The sequence below is a fragment of the Xyrauchen texanus genome, chromosome 16, assembly GCF_025860055.1.
Source record: "Xyrauchen texanus isolate HMW12.3.18 chromosome 16, RBS_HiC_50CHRs, whole genome shotgun sequence".
NCBI lineage: Eukaryota > Metazoa > Chordata > Actinopteri > Cypriniformes > Catostomidae > Xyrauchen > Xyrauchen texanus.
Window position 1 is genome coordinate 39365127 of NC_068291.1, and position 16292 is coordinate 39381418.

At 37.9% G+C, this 16292-nt stretch overlaps 1 protein-coding gene across 1 annotated transcript in view; it reads left to right on the forward strand.

The window, feature by feature from the left end:
- kiaa0586 (KIAA0586 ortholog) overlaps positions 1-16292 on the forward strand; it is a 158936-nt gene that overhangs the window by 117491 nt on the left and 25153 nt on the right. The window contains exons 29-30 of the mRNA XM_052145731.1: positions 303-406; positions 2233-2308. Coding sequence (XP_052001691.1) covers positions 303-406; positions 2233-2308 — 180 coding nt within the window. The remainder of the gene's footprint in view (positions 1-302; positions 407-2232; positions 2309-16292) is intronic.

Here is a 16292-nt window from a genome sequence, read left to right on the forward strand (position 1 = left end):
ACTTGATTTTATCCATTATGAGTTGATTGGATTGTAAAAGTGATCTCTATATGTCAAGTGGTTATTTAAAAAATAAGCATGCTTTGTGACGTCAGGCGAAAATGAACATTGTTTCAGAGATGGAGCAAGTTGTTACATTTTGATAAGACAAGGAATGTGTATTAAGAAAGTAAAAAGAGTACATTTTTACTTAATCTATTGAACTTGTTGGACTTGTTGAGTATTTACAGCAATCAAATATTGCTTTAGTTCAAGGTGGGACTTGCATGTATTCTGAAATACTGCCATGTTGTTGAATCCAGGTCAACCAGGTGTTGTGGTTCAAGACAGTGGGCTGCCAGAGGCTGAAGATTATCATGAACTTACTGTCTCCTCCCCTCAGCCAGTGGATACGGCACATCAGCAGGTAGATATCTCAATCTTACACAGTGAGCGTGTGAGAAAAAAACATAATTAGGGCACCAGAGCACCAAGGTGCGAGGACCCTATTGTATCTGCTCCATTTATTATTATTCCGTATAATTTTTTTCCAAAGTGAATCGCATTTTTGAAGGCCTAAACATACTCGAAAACTCACAAAACTTTGGACACGGGCCAAAAGTGGTGAAAATTTACATCAGAATGAGGTGTGGCAAAATGCCTCGATAGCGGCACCTACAAAATGTCAACATTGTGCGCCTTGTGCTACGTTTCACCTACTTGTAAAACAACTCAGTACACATGTGTAACATGCCAAGACCTATAAATAAGTCTCTTGGACCCATGCCCTAAACTCAACAGGAAGTCAGGCATTTTGATTTTCTCTCCAATTTTTGCTCAGTTTTTACCATTTCCAGGCCTCGTACTTTAACAAACTCCTTCTAAAGATATCATCGGATCAATATCATATTCAGTCAGTCTAATCCAGGGTTGACCAACTCTGGTCCTGGAGAGCCACTGTCCAGCAGAATTTAGCTCCAACCCTAATCAAACACACCTGCCCTTAATTTTTTTAAGTTATCCTAGAGACCTTGATTAGTTTGGTCAGGTATGTTAGATTAGGATTGGAGTTAAAATCTTCAGGACAGTGGCTCTCCAGGACTGGAGTTAGCATCTCTGGTCTAAACAAAAGACATTGATAATGCTAAATTGTGAAGCTTTAGAGTTTTCACTGCACGGCGCACCTGTGGCGGTCTGACAATGTTCGATGTTTTGCCATGAAACAGGAAGTTGTTATAACTCATACATACAATGTCCAATCTGCACCAAACATCACAAGTTTGATAATAGTCCCAGCCTGAGTACATCTATGTGCCAATATTCAGTTAAAGTCATAGCGCTTTTAGCGTAGGATTTAGAATTAAGAAATGAAACTAGCACAGCTATGTAGGACACAGTCAATTGTACAGTTAAGCAGTCTATTATAAACTATATAGAGTTATGTATTTGACCACAGAATACCATGATTAACAAATCAGAATAAAGTATTCCAGAGAGATATGGAATAATGTTTAATGACAAATTAATGCATGAAAGTTATTTTTAGGGATGTATCGGCTGCCGATATTTATTGGAAAGTTATTGGCCAATTTTAAACCTTCATGGAAATGGAAACAATAAACATGGAAAATGTTTATTGTTAGAACAGTAAAAAGGCGCTTTTTCTGCCTCTTTCTTTGTAAATTTTTTAAGCATTCCTTAGTAAAACGGTGATCTGCTGATAAAATAAGGTACAGTAAGTAAATATCGGTATCAGAATGGTTTACCAATTGGTTTTTGTTGATATCGGTATCTGTAAAAATGTTCACATTGATGCATCCCTATTTATTATAAAGTGTTAATTAACAGACTTGCGACCGTGATCTACTTTACATCTGCTTGGTGTGCTTGTTATCTCAAAGTTCTATAGTATGTAGAATATGTGATGCTCTTTCAAATCAATTAGGAGTTTTTTGTCTGCATCAGTGTGTACGCTGAGTTCTACTCTGGGGAACAAACAAAGTCCTCTCTTTAGTGGTGTTTGCACACTCCTGAGACCCTCATTAACACTGGATTCCCGGTCTGTAGACTGTCCATGTGTAAGGATTTACCCCCCTGTATGAGGAAGAGATTGAAACAATGTCTTTCCCCTCTGTTCTTGTCTAATCCCTCTGCATACAGTGTCCACCCTACGCCCCTACTACTTCAGTTACTATTTACTTTTGTCATCTGCTATTGTTCATTTCTCATCTCCTCTCATCTTTTTGTGTTTAGAGCACAGAGACTACACAGGTGGTGCACAGACCTGCACCAATCCTGGTGAGGCAGTACCAAGACAAAGAGGAACCAGGTACACACACAATCTCTAATGTGCAAGGATGAGCTGCCTACCCAGTGTGTTATTGTTGGAAATTAGTCTTATTGTGTTTCATCAGTGCACATCAATGCTATATAATAAAATCAAGTAATTATTTTCCCTGCCCCTGAGACAATTGTTTTTCTGCTGACGCAGCCAAGATCACACAAGTAGGGAAAACTACTGTTAACAAATTATATTACACGCCAACTTTTCATGAGCTAATCAAATCATGCTAGATCAAATCAAGTCCCGCCGTGTATAAAGTCCTGCTGAATATTCTGTTTCTCAAAAATTGCTTGACACTTTGGAAGTTAATTGGTTTGTGAATCCTATTTCATGTCTTTAACTTAATAGGTTGTTTTTGCAATTAATTTTTACTCAAAACTTCTGTAAACTGAGCTTTAGATTCATATTTGAGGTTCAGATCGAAAATATAAGCTTGAATGTGCTTTAAGCTGATTTGGATAAAAGCATCTGCCAAGTTTAAATGAAATTAAATACATTTATTATAGTCAACATCTCAGAGCTGGCTCTGAATAACTGTGGCCTGAGAACACACTACTGTTTTTAAACCCTCAGTCAGCAGTCTGTTAAAAAGTGCTGCTGAGTAATTTTATGATAACTCTGTTCACGCCTGGTCTTGATGAAAGATACTCATTGAAAATTACTCATACTTAACGTCCTATTAAAACAAGCTTCTGTATCCTCAGCCAAAATTTTCCTTGCTATTTTTTAGTGCAGCCGATGACTGATCTTGGCCCAGCCCTACCATGCAGTTTGTTTTGCTGTCTTTAGATGGCAGTGTTCCTCTAGGGCAACGCTGTGGAATGTTCTTTTGTTTTGCTCCTGAGGTCAATGCAGTCTCTGTGAGACAGATTGTCTACTTCTCTTTGAGGTGTCTGTGTCCTCCCTTCTGAACATCAGGGGTCCAGAGATGCTTACACAGAGACAAATACATACCTGACAGCAAGAAATGGCATTTGTATTATTTAGTTTGAAGGTCTGGGTGGACCAAAAGGACAGTTGTGATTCTTCTGAACCAGATTTGCATTTCCTCAAGGAAATATCAGCATTTTCTTGGCAGCATAAGAATAGTGTTGCAGATTTTGGTAACTGAAGGTTTTAGGCTGTGGTTCTGTGTAAATGAATTGCTGCATCAGAGCTGCATTGCTACTGTCATGACACTCAGCACACACCTTATTTCAGTCGACTGCACAGTTCACTGCCACACTCCTGGTGTCTGTCTGTCTGTCTGTCTATCTATCTATCTATCTAGCTGTCTGTCTATCATTCAGGGTCTGTCTATCTATCTATCTATCTATCGATCGATCGATCGATCGATCGATCGGCCTAAACTAATATTAAGGCCTTCTAAAATTTTCTGGTAAAAACGTTGTAAAGTTGGCTAATAAGAAAAACATCTTTAAGTGCCTTTTCTTTTTCTTTGCCATCTGTTTTCTGCATCCCTCCTCCTCTCCCATTTAATTTCTTTCTTTCTTTTTTCTCTGCCCTCTTGTCTATAAGTTCAAATGTTCAGCTATACCTTTCTTACCAATAGATTCTCACTAATGTATGAAACATTTACTTATCAAGATGCATTCAGATATATTTATTTTGACTCCCGCAGAGCCGCCTGTCGCATATGATTAGTGTGTGATGAAAGCCAGTGTGTGTGCTGATGGCTGAATGGATGTGATTAATGTTTGAATGTCAACTCGTTCTGTGTCATTTCATTTGTTCTGAGGATTTTCCCTTTCTCTCTCTGTGTGTGTAATTTGACGCACCAGTGGAACAACATAAGGACCAGAAGTGCACCTGTGTTTGAGTGCCTCCAGTTACTTTTCAAATTGCCTGGACATTATGCATCCCTTCTATGTGCGTGTTTGCATATGTACAAGTACAAAGTACAAATTAACATTTATAAAAGGGTCAATTCTCCAAAAGCCTTCATTTACTCTCTATTTGTTCCAAATCTGTATGACTTGTTCTTCCATGAGACACAAAAGGAGATGTTTAGCTAAATGTTAGGACTGTAGGACTCACAGTCTCCGTTACTTTTCAGTTTCATTATATGGAATAAAGATGCTATGGAAGTAAATAGTGACTGGGATAATATTCCGTTAGCATTTTTCCCAAGCCCTAGTTAATTTGTGATTATGTGCATCCATTTGAGAGCACATGTTTGCTCTAATTTGACAGGTGTACATTTAAAGCAGACATGCAATGCTATTGTGGGCATCACAGTTAGCGGTTTGTTCAATTGCACTGATGTTTTGTCCTTGTCACGAAGCTAATTTTGATAAACAGCCCATATATCTTCACAAAAGTCTCTCTGTTAGATTTGTTCAATCACTTTCTCTATATGTGCTCGCACAAGCAACCGTTTGTGAATTTAAAAGAGGTGACTGAACTGAATGTAGCCCAATGTCTTTGCTGCATTTCACACTGCAATTCTATACTGTAAGTACATGACATGAAACCCTTTTAGTCACAGCATTAGCCCAGAACAAATAGATCTTCTGTGGTGGCTGCAGTCTGCCCCTCGGCCTAATCTACAGATGGGCCAATTGTGTTGTATCATAAAAGGCGTAGTGTGGTACTGTACGGCCAAATCAATGTAGACATGACCTGGACAGCAACCTTAGATTATACAGCTGCTCTCTCTGATCAGAGAATGGCTGCTCTGTTTGGCCATCCCAGTTCATCTTGTAGACGTGACATCAAGGGTGAAAAGCAAGATTAAGATGCTTAAATAATGGCGGCAAGAAAACGTCTTCAGGATACGGCCACAGATGTAGTCTGGTATATTTTTATGATTTTTGCTTGTGATAATGGGTGGTGGTGTTTATGTTTGAAAGAATGTATAAACCATGGGTTACATTTATTCTAAAAAAATATTTGTAGTATATCTTTTTTTTATGTAGATTTATTAAAAAAGGTTAACGTGTTAATCGCAATTAACACATTTATAGTTATTACAGCATAAACAAGCATAAACACTTGTTGGGAGGGCGGAACCTTTGTAATGTGTCTGCCCAGAGTCATTATACTGACACACACACACACACCACAACAGTGCTTCAATGGGTGCTTCTCATTTCTAAAATTGTACATCCTCGTTTCCTTTTCATGCTTCCTTTCCTTCCATTTATAAAAAGTCTATGGAAGAAATGAATGGTGAAAATACAGTTCAGACTGAGTTCAGACATCAGAAATGTTTCAGGCTGGACAAACTTGCGTTACGGATGTGACAAAAATGTAGTTTTTGGAGACCAAACGTTTGTAAAAATTCTGTGAATTGAAATGCACAATTCACAAATAATAATAGCCACAGCATTAAGAAGGGTTGCCAGTCTTAAGAACTTCTAATATATATTGTTTTATTCATTGTCGCTTTCACATAAACGGGGGAAAAAAACGGCATTATGGATGTGAAATCTCTTCATTATGGACGTGAAAGTTATGAAAGCAGCACTCATATTATGAGTGGAAGCCATCCGAAATGCTTTGAAATCTGCAGACTTCGACCGCTGAGATATATTATGTTATAATACCCATCAAGGCTGCATGATGAATTGAAATAAGATTGAAATCGCCATTTTTCCAAGTTATGGTTTTCATTTCAGTGGAATTGCCCCTTTGGGTAACATTTAATGTTACTTGAAGTGGTGATATTTTAGTGCATTGCAATCTTTATATTGTTGAAGGCTTTGTTTGGAAAATGTTAATAAAGCAGTCTATTGTTAAATATTGTGTTCTTTCCTAAGATGACATTTATTGCATTTTGAAAGGAAAATAAGTATATATGTTGTGAAATGTCAGCATTTTCCAAATCTGAGATTAATTGCGGTAAAAAAAAAAAGTGTGATTAATCACGATAAAAAAATTTAATCTACTGACAGCCCTACATTAAATGTTTGTTTAGGGCACATTTCAAACCTCATTATGAGACATGCGTAATTAACAAACCATATTTTGATTTGCTATGGTGTTCTAGGTGGTAACCAGTGTGTTGCTGTGCAGTTGCTAGTGTGATCTGGGTGGTTGCCACTTTCCGTGGCTTTGCTGTGCAGTTGCTAGAGTTTTCTGCTTGGTTGCTGTGAAGTCACTAGGGAGTTTGGAGAGGTTATCAGGGCATTGCTTTATAGCTACTAGGGAGTTTTGGTTGGTTGCTGATGTGTCTATTTTGTTTCCTTGGCGTTACTGTGCAGTTGCTAGAGTGTTCTGGATGATAGCTGGGTTATTGTTAGATGGTTGCTGGTATATTCTGGCTGATGGCTAGGCCGTTGCTTACTGGTCCAAGACAGAAGAGTCCACCCTCAGGTTTCTGTGGTATTCTGTTTTCTATATATGGCTCAGGGACCTCCTTCAATGAACTGTATATCTGTGGGATTTTTTTTAATTCATATTATAAACCACCAGACAAAAAGTTTAATTTAAATATAAATGTAACAGCATACCTCTCCTCAACAAACCACATGATTTGAGATATCATTCATGTCTTTAGCACTTTGCAGGGTGAGTACACAGCAAAGTAATATTCTCGAGGTTAGGGATTTTCCAAAACACATAACCATAAGTATGAACAACAATAATAGTGATGCTAGCCTTTCACACTTATTCGTGTTGTGCATTCAAAAACATGATATTTAGAAACTGAAAGGTTTACAGCCCATTAAAGGGTCTCTATCCCGAGGTGAAAGTGACCATCCATCTTTGAACACTGGGCTCTTGTTTGTGAAATATTGGCCCCTCTGTGTTGCACAGGAAGGGGGTGAGGGCACATACACACACCTCTCGAGGGCCGCTCAGATAAACTGTTTCCAAGCTGCACTGCTGATCTGTTTTTATTGGGATCAAAACATCACTCAAGGAGCGGAGCTTTCCAGTAGAGCAGTGTTAAGCCCTGCTCTATGTGAGCCCTGTTTCTTCATCCACCTCGTCGAGTTCTTCACTGTAATGATAACATACCTACAGCTACATTTGTGTAAGAAAACTATGTGTGTGCCAAATTAGAACAGCGTAGTATGTATTTAACTTCTATGCAGATGAGATATGTGGTGCAGAATTCTGATTACAATTTGATGCTTTTGTTATGCAAATCATGCAGGGATACTCGCACTTCAATTAAGTTTGTTGACTTTTTAAACGTAATTTATACAATTTTAACAGTACCAACCTGTCCCCCATCCAATATTATTTTAAGAGGCACGTTATGCGTATCACAGCAGTAGGTGAAATAAACTTTAGAGGTGCTGAAACAACTGAAATGTATTCACTTTCACAGTATGTATCACACGCAAAGAGCTTAGCCAGTCATATAATAGTCGTTTACATATACAGTGCATTCAGAAAGTATTCATACCCCTTCATTGTTTTTCACATTTTATGTTGCACCCTTATGCTAAAATGCTTTAAATAAAATAAAAAACTCTTCACATTAATCTCTACTCCATACCCCATAATATCAAAGCAAAAAACAGATTTTTGGCAACTTAGCAAATTTATTAAAAAGAAAAAATTGAAATATCACATTGACATGGTTATTCAGACCCTTAACTCAGTACTTAGTTGAAGCACCTTTGGCAGTGATTACAGCCTCAAGTCTTTTTGGGTAAGATGCGAAAAGCTTTGCACACCTGGATTTGGGGATTTTCTGCCAATCTTCTCAGCAGATCCTCTCAAGCTGTGTCAGGTTGGATGGGGACCGTCGGTGGGCAGCCATTTTCAGTTCTCGTATTCGATTGGGTTCAAGTCCGGGCTCTGGCTGGACCACTCACTGACATTCACTGTGTTGTCCCTAAGCAACTCTTGCGTTGTCTTGGCTGTGTGCCTTAGGGTCATTTTTGTTTTGGAAGGTGAACTTTCGGCCCAGTCTGAGGTCCTGAGCGCTCTGGACCAGGTTTTCATTAAGGATATCTCTGTATTTTGTGGCGTTCAGCTTTCCTTCAACCCTGACCAGTCTTCCAGTCCCTGCCGCTGAAAGACACCCCCATAGCATGATGCTACCACCACCGTTGGGATGATATTGCGTAGGTGATGAGCGGTGCCTGGTTTCTTCCAGACAAAACGCTTGGAATTGAGGCCAAACAGATCAATCTTTGTTTCATCAGACCAGAGTCTGTTTCTCAAAGTCTGAGAGTCCTTTAGGTGCTTTTTTTTGTGTGTTTTGCTCTAAGGAGAGGCTTCCATCTGGATACTGTCATAAAGCCCAGATTGGTGGAGTGGTCCTTCTGCAAGTTTCTCCCATCTCCACACATGATCTCTGGAGCTCAACCAGATTGGCCATCGGGTTCTTGGTCACCTCTCTTTCCAAGACTCTGCTCAATTTGGCCAGCTGGCCAGCTCTAGAAAGAGTACCAACTACTTGCATTTAAGAATTATGTATGACACTGTGCCCTTGGGAACCTTCAATGCAGACAGAAATATGTTGTAGCCTTCCCCAGATCTGTGCCTCGACACAGTCCTGTCTCTGAGCTCTGCAGTCAGTTCCTTTCACCTCATGGTTTGGTTTTTGCTTGAAAATATGCATTTTTCAGCTGTGAGACCTTATATAGACGTGTGTGCCATTCCAAATCATGTCCAATCAATCAGCAAAGGGTCTGAATACTTATGCTAATGTGATATTTCAGTTTTTTCTTTTTAATAAATTTGCAAAGTTATCAAAAATCTGTTTTTTGCTTTGTCATTATGGGGTATATCCCTGTTTAATTCAAGGGACAAAGGGTACAAAATGGTCTTCTAAGTATTTTTTAATGGATTAAACTAAAAATGAATCTTTATATGCATAATAGATTTAGGAAATCTTTGCCTACACTTAAAAGCTGCTTGATATTTATATGATGGTCTTGTAAGCTGGAATTACTCAATAAATCGTTAAATTATTAATGTTTTTGTTTCAGTTTAAGCTCGCAGTGTGGCGCGATCTCATGTTTCCTCTTCAAACTGCAGTCTAACACAAATAAACAGTGCACTCACTGAGAGGCTGTCTCCGCTCTTCACTCCTCGTCGCACCCCTTCACACGGGGAGGTTGCTTTAAACACAGATGAGAGGAGAATATTTCCTCAGCCCAAACTCGATGTCTGCTCTCAGGTTTGTGGCGAAAGGATGACAACTTGAGTGGATTTGTTTATACAACTCACCCGCTGGCTGATAGCCAAGACCTCATAAAGTTTTTTTGTGTGTTTGCACGTAAATCTAGCTAACATAGTGGATTGCTTGCATTTTCCCCCGAAGGTTGTATTAAATGTGCTTACTAACAATAAAGAGGACACACTCATCTTTTAAAAATACTTCTGAATGACATTTTCTGAAAGGGAAAAAAAAACTTTTTATTAAGTTTAATTCAGTAAAGAAATTCACTGCAAAAAATCCTATATTTATCAAGTGTTTTTGTCTTGTTTTCCATTTAAAATTGTCTGAAAATCCTTAAAACAAGAGACATTTACTTGAGAAGCAGCATATAAGATATTTAGACTTGCTTTTAGTGAATTTATCTTACAGATTAGGGCTGGGATAAACGATTATTTTTTAAACGATTAATCTAACGATTCATATTTTTTTATTTTTTTTTTCAGTCCGATTCAGTTTCGATTATCTCCCCATTAATTGACTAATAGCAATTTATACATGTTGATTTACATATCTGAATGAATAAAAAACAGGATTTCCTTAAAGGGGTCATATAATGGTACATGCACTTTTTCAAGTTGATTGTACTGAAATGTGTGTTGGCTGTGCCTGTACACAACCATCCTATTATGATAAAAATCCATCCAGTGTTTTTGTTTTAATCTCCTTATATATTTTCCCCTGCCTCAAATCGAGCCGTTCGACCGTGTGACGTCACACGGTCGGACGCCCCTCCCAGGATTGTTGATTGACAGCAGTGTTTCAACACAGACCCGCCCTCGCTCGTGAGCGAGCTGTCAATCATAGTCCGTCATCATTGTTGATACACTGGAGCAGAATGTGCGATTGTGGTGTTCTGTTCTTCGGTGTAATAACGAACACAGCAGTCATTTTGATGTTCCTAAATCTGAACCGCTGAAGACGCAGTGGCTGAGTTTTGTTTACGATGGGAATATTCCCCACGAGCAACGTCAATGCGTTCATGTTTGCGCGAATCATTTTTCACCAGACTGCTTTATAAACGAGGGTCAGTATAAAGCTGGTTTTGCTAAGAAGCTGCTGCTGAAAAAGATTCGGTACCAACTATTTATATTCCCTCTGCACCTCCAGAAGAAGTAAGTGTAACGCTTTATTAACCTTTATATTAATCTTTGCAAATCGCTTGCACGCTTCACAATGAATGTGGCTAATGTTTACACTCAGGGTACATTACAGCATGTTTTCCATAACGTTACGACGTTCTCAATATAATTCATAATCCCACGTTTATAATGAACAACGCGTTATGGTTATTGTGTTATTAAAAACTGTGTACGCAGGTGTTACAGTTAACATGGTAACACTAAGTTACACCTGGTTTACTTGTATGTTACTGATTAAGAACTAATGTCAAAAAAACAGTTATACGGAGAATAACTCCAGAACGGAGAGGCGGGGTGACCAAAGCTCATTATCATTTAAAGTCATATGCTCTGAAACGGCGTGCTGAAAACAGAGCTGTTTTTGAGCAGGTAAAATTAGTGTTTTCTTAAAATATTAATGAGAATTTTTAATAAAAGTATATTACAAAGTTTTCATTTAGACCCTAAAGATTCATATTTACTTGTACAAAAATGGCATGATATGACCCCTTTAACATTGCAATATATGTTTATTGCTCTTAAAATTCCAAAATAAAAGATTACACAAGTGCCAATTAATGCATTTAGTCAGAGGTAGCATTCAATAAAACCTTGAAGCCTTGAAAACACATAGGCCTAGCTTACTGAAAAAACGTGCATCTTGTAATTCTTCTTTCAGATTAAAATAACAACAACTTGATGTCTAGCATTCAATAAAAAAATAAAAAGGTCACCCAAAATACTTGTTTAGAGCAATTGAAAGAATACAGTAACCAATGTAAACTTGAGGGCTTTAAGCTAATACAGAGAGTGCTTTTCCAACAAAAATAAATAAAAATTAACAGCGACAGTGGGAGCCAGCAGCCTGTCATTATGTCCTTCCTGAACCAACAGAATTTAACATTTATGTGAAAACACATAGTCCTAGCTTACTGAAAAAAGTGCATCTTTTAAGTGCTGCTTAAAAAGTGTTGCTACTACTCTCCGGCGCCGCCATCTTTGTTTTGGGTCTGACGAATCGGCGCGCATATTTTGCGTCGACGTATTTTTTGCGTCGCCGCGTTGTCCCAGCCCTACTACAGATAAATGTATTTTTTCACTTGGTTTTACTTCAGCGAGTGCAGTAAAGACAAAATACACTTATATTCAAGATACATTCTCTTAAAACAAGGCTAAATATAAAAAATTAACTGTAATGTCTATAATGTCTCAAAAACATGAATAACCAACACTCCTGGACAAACTATTTGATGAACAAACATATCTGATTCTCTATAGCTTGGTATTTCTTAAAATTTCACAACTTCAAATTCCACATACGAGGACATACATTTTTAGGAAAATTATTTGATCTAGAAACATTTATAAAAATTTGTTTTGCTTGTTTATTAGGTGCTACTAGTTACAAATCAAATGATGAAATGGAACATTTACAAAGAAGTCATGTGGGGCTCTCAGGAATATAATAATAATGTTTACTTTTTATTAGTGCCTTTCCAAAGCCCAAAGACGCTGTACAGCAATTAAACCTAAAATATTAAACAGAGACTAAAAGTAAAGCATATTTCAAGCGGGTGAAACACAGGTGAACAGGATGAGAGCCAACAGTCCCAGAGAGACCAACAGAGAACATAAATCACTTATATTTATTTGATTTAATCACGTAAATGTGTGCTGTTTTCCAAATTAATTGATTACTTTATACATATTGATCCGTGGCATTTACTATTTTTACATTCATCATTATTTCTTTTCAATTTTCTTCAGATATTAACACAATAAAAAATTTCAGCTGGGTAATTTTCTGAAATTTAGTTAATTTGAACATGGATTAACCCTAATGGCAAACTTTCAATTTTTTGGTGAACTATTACATTAAATCCCTAATATGGTTAAATTATATGCAAGCATTTGGTGTAAAGGTTGCATATTTCTCCATGTCAAAAGCTTCATCCAGCTGACATCTTTGGCACGTTTTACTGGTTGAAACCATTTAAGATCTGCCTGGAGGCCACAAACAGGATGCAAGATGGCCAGAAATTGACATTAGGCTTTTGTCGGGTATTTCTATAAAAGCAGGAAGTAAAGAAACAATAATCAAACCCATTGAAAAAATAACAAACCACGGAAAAAGTTGGATTGCCTCTTTGTCCATACACAGGCACATACCCAGCCCCCCGCTGTAACCTGGCGTTCGGACATAAACTCATGGTCCAAAAGCTCTCGAATAACATGCTACGAAAACATGCCGAATAGAGGGTAGGTGAAGACAGCTAGTCTCTGTTTTGTAGTCACCCAGAACTTCACCAATTGACTACGAGATTTGACTCTTGAAACACAATAAAAAGAATAAGTCTCGAGTAGAGAAGTGTTTGAACTTGGGCTTCAGACTTGTCTGGTCCAGAAATATTATTTTTGTGAATTGTTATGCTTCCACATTGATACTTATATGTGTAACTAGAGTTCAGCAGAGGTCATTCAATTACAACAACAGTAAAAAATGGCGGGAGAAACCATTTTGCTCTAAACAAAACATTGGAGGACCGCAAGCTTAACTGGACTTAGTGCTTAATACTGGCCATTCGGAAACAGCTTGTATTTGCTTATTTGCTTTTCTCACAAAACAGAGTGAAGTTACTCATTTCCCACAAAAATAGGATGAAACGAAGAGCATCGCTAAGTGATTTTTATCACATGTGAATACCTGTTTTATGTGATATATTTGATCTAAACAGTTAGAGACAACTTTATCTTCTCAGAAATTAATTTATTTAGCTACTTGTGTGCTGTCATTTGAAGGGATAGTTCACCTAAAAATGAAAATGTTGCCATACTTTACTCCCCCTTATGTCTTTTTAAATCTGTATGACTTTCTTTCTTATGAGGAACACAAAATGAGATTTTTAAGGAATGTCGTGGTCCATCTTTTTAATACAATGACAGTGGCCTCTTTTTAAAGCTTAAAAAAGGACCCAAAAGCATCACAAATGTAGGCCACATCAGTGTTGACAGCAGGGTGTGGTATGACAGTGGGTTTGTAATGACTGGAGTCTTTATGTTTGTAGCTTCACAATGAGTCCTTATCTGCAGTTGATTGACAGAGATTTAGCCAGCCAAGTTCTTGTTTATCGTCATGCTCCATCGAGTTTCCCCGTCCTCTGACCTGCAGATGATGCACTGTCAATTCACGCCACGATTACGACCCGCCACCCTGCAAAGTCACAGTGGCCGTAAAATAACCAACACAGGGTTGAGCAGACAAAACTCTCTGAACACTGCCAAAGCCTTTTATGGCATCAGTACAGCTCGGTTACAGTTATTTTGCAATGCCATATGAATTGGTTCATATTATAATTACGCCACAGTTACTCAACAAGTTGGTAAAAGAAAGTTTGGTAACACTTTAGTCGAAGTTTAAATGTATAGTGTTATTTAAAGGGATTCTTAATGCCTTATATTACTCCTTTTAATCAGTTGTATGTTTGTAAATGTGTTAATTACTTACATAGAGCGTTGCAACAGAGCCAAGTCTCTGTCATGTCAGAATAAAAGTTCCCGGTGTATTTCGGGCTTATTTGTAGTGAAAAGTCCTGTGTTATGCACTAAATTTGAATTGTTCTGGTTATTATTGGGATTTTGGTTGCACAAAGAACAGCTTTTAGGATTGTATTTATTTTGGTCTCCTGTATCCTCAATGCCTGGGCATAGTAGGGAAAGACTCAAATGTGTATAATTCTATAAATATATATATATATATATATATATATATATATATATATATATATATATATATATATATATATATATTTTATATATATATATATATATATATATATATATATATATATATATATATAAATATCGGCTGATTTATCAGCTATTGGTCTTTTCCACCAAGTTAGTTATCGGCAAAATACTCTATCGGTCGACTTCTAGTTTAAATGATGTATTATCGTGTTATAATGCATTGTTTTCTTTATGCATTAGGTACCAGACCAAAATGACCAAATGTACACCGATCAACCACAACATTAAAAGCACCTGCCTAATATCGTGTAGGTCCCCCTTGTGCCACTAAAACAGCTCTGACCCGTCAAGGCATGGACTCCACAAGACCTCTGAAGGTGTCCTGTGGTATCTGGCACCAAGATGTTAGCAGCGATCCTTTAAGTCCTGTAAGTTGCGAGGTGGAGCCTCCATGGATCGGACTTGTTGGTTCAGCTTGATTGAGATCTGGGGAATTTCAAGGCCAAGTCAACAACTTGAACTCATTGTCATGTTCCTCAAACCATTCCTAAACAATTTTTGCAGTGTGGCAGGGCACATTGTCCTGCTGAAAGAGGCCACTGCCATGAGGGAATACCATTGCCACGAAGGGGTGTATGTGGTCTGCAACAAGCTTTAGGTAGGTGGTATGTGTCAAAGTAACATCCACATGAATGCCAGGACCCAAGGTTTACCAGCAGAACATTGCCCAGAGCATCACACTGCCTCCACCGTCCTGCCTTCTTTCCATGGTACATCCTGCTGCCATCACTTCCCCAGGTAAATGAATTGAATGCACCCGGCCGTCCACATGATCTAAAGAAAACGTGATCCATCAGACCAGGCCACCTTCTTCCATTGCTCCATGGTTCAGTTCTAATGCTCACGTGACTATTGTAGGCACTTTCGGTGGTGGACAGGGGTCAGCATGGGCACTCTGACCGGTCTGCGGCTACGCAGCCCCATACTCAGCAAGCTGCGATGCACTGTATTTTCTGATACCTTCCTATCATTGCCAGCATTACGTTTTTTAGCAATTTGTGAAAATGTCCAAGGACCACTTTTGGTAGGTACTAACCACTGCATACTGAGAACACCCCACAAGACCTGCCGTTTTGGAGATGCTCTGACCTTTGGAGATGTCGTCTAGCCTTCACAATTTGGCCCTTGTCAAAGTTGCTCAGATCCTTACGCTTGCCCAATTTTCCTGCTTCCAACACATTCAAGAACTGACTGTTCACTTTTTGCCTAATATATCCCACCCCTTGTCAGGTGCCTTTGTAACAATATAATCAATGTTATTAACTTCACCTGTCAGTGGTTTTAATGTTGTTCCTGATCCACGTAAGTGTAATTATGCATAGGTAAGTATTACAATTAATTATAACTGTTGTTCATTTTCAGGTAATTTTTAAAATAATTCTGAATAACTTTATAATGAATTAAAACTTTTGCACCACTAGCAGCATCAAACTGGATTGCAAAAAGTCTCTTTTTTTTCCCCCAAACAGGTTTCCTAAACATTCACACTGTCTACCATTGGTCACGCAGTCAAGAACTGTCTTTATATCTTGACACATTTTTTCCCAAGTGTTTCTTTTACTGGGTAACACTAAAATAATTTGAATACGTTCTCATTAGGTAAACCTTTTTTAACGGGTTAGTTAACCTATTATTTACTCACCTTAATACAAACCTGTATGATATCATTTTATCCGTGAAACGCCCATACAATGAAAGTGAACATTGACTGAAGCTAATATTCTGCCTGAAATGTATTTTTGTGTTCTACGGAAGGAAGACAGTCAAATGGGTTTGGAACAATATGAGGCTGAGTTAATGATGACAGAATATTCATTTTTGGGTGAACTATCCCTTTAACATGAACATAGAATATTTATGGACCTTTGCCAAGAATAATAAATGCAAAAAAACAAATTAATTGACCTTTGTTAGT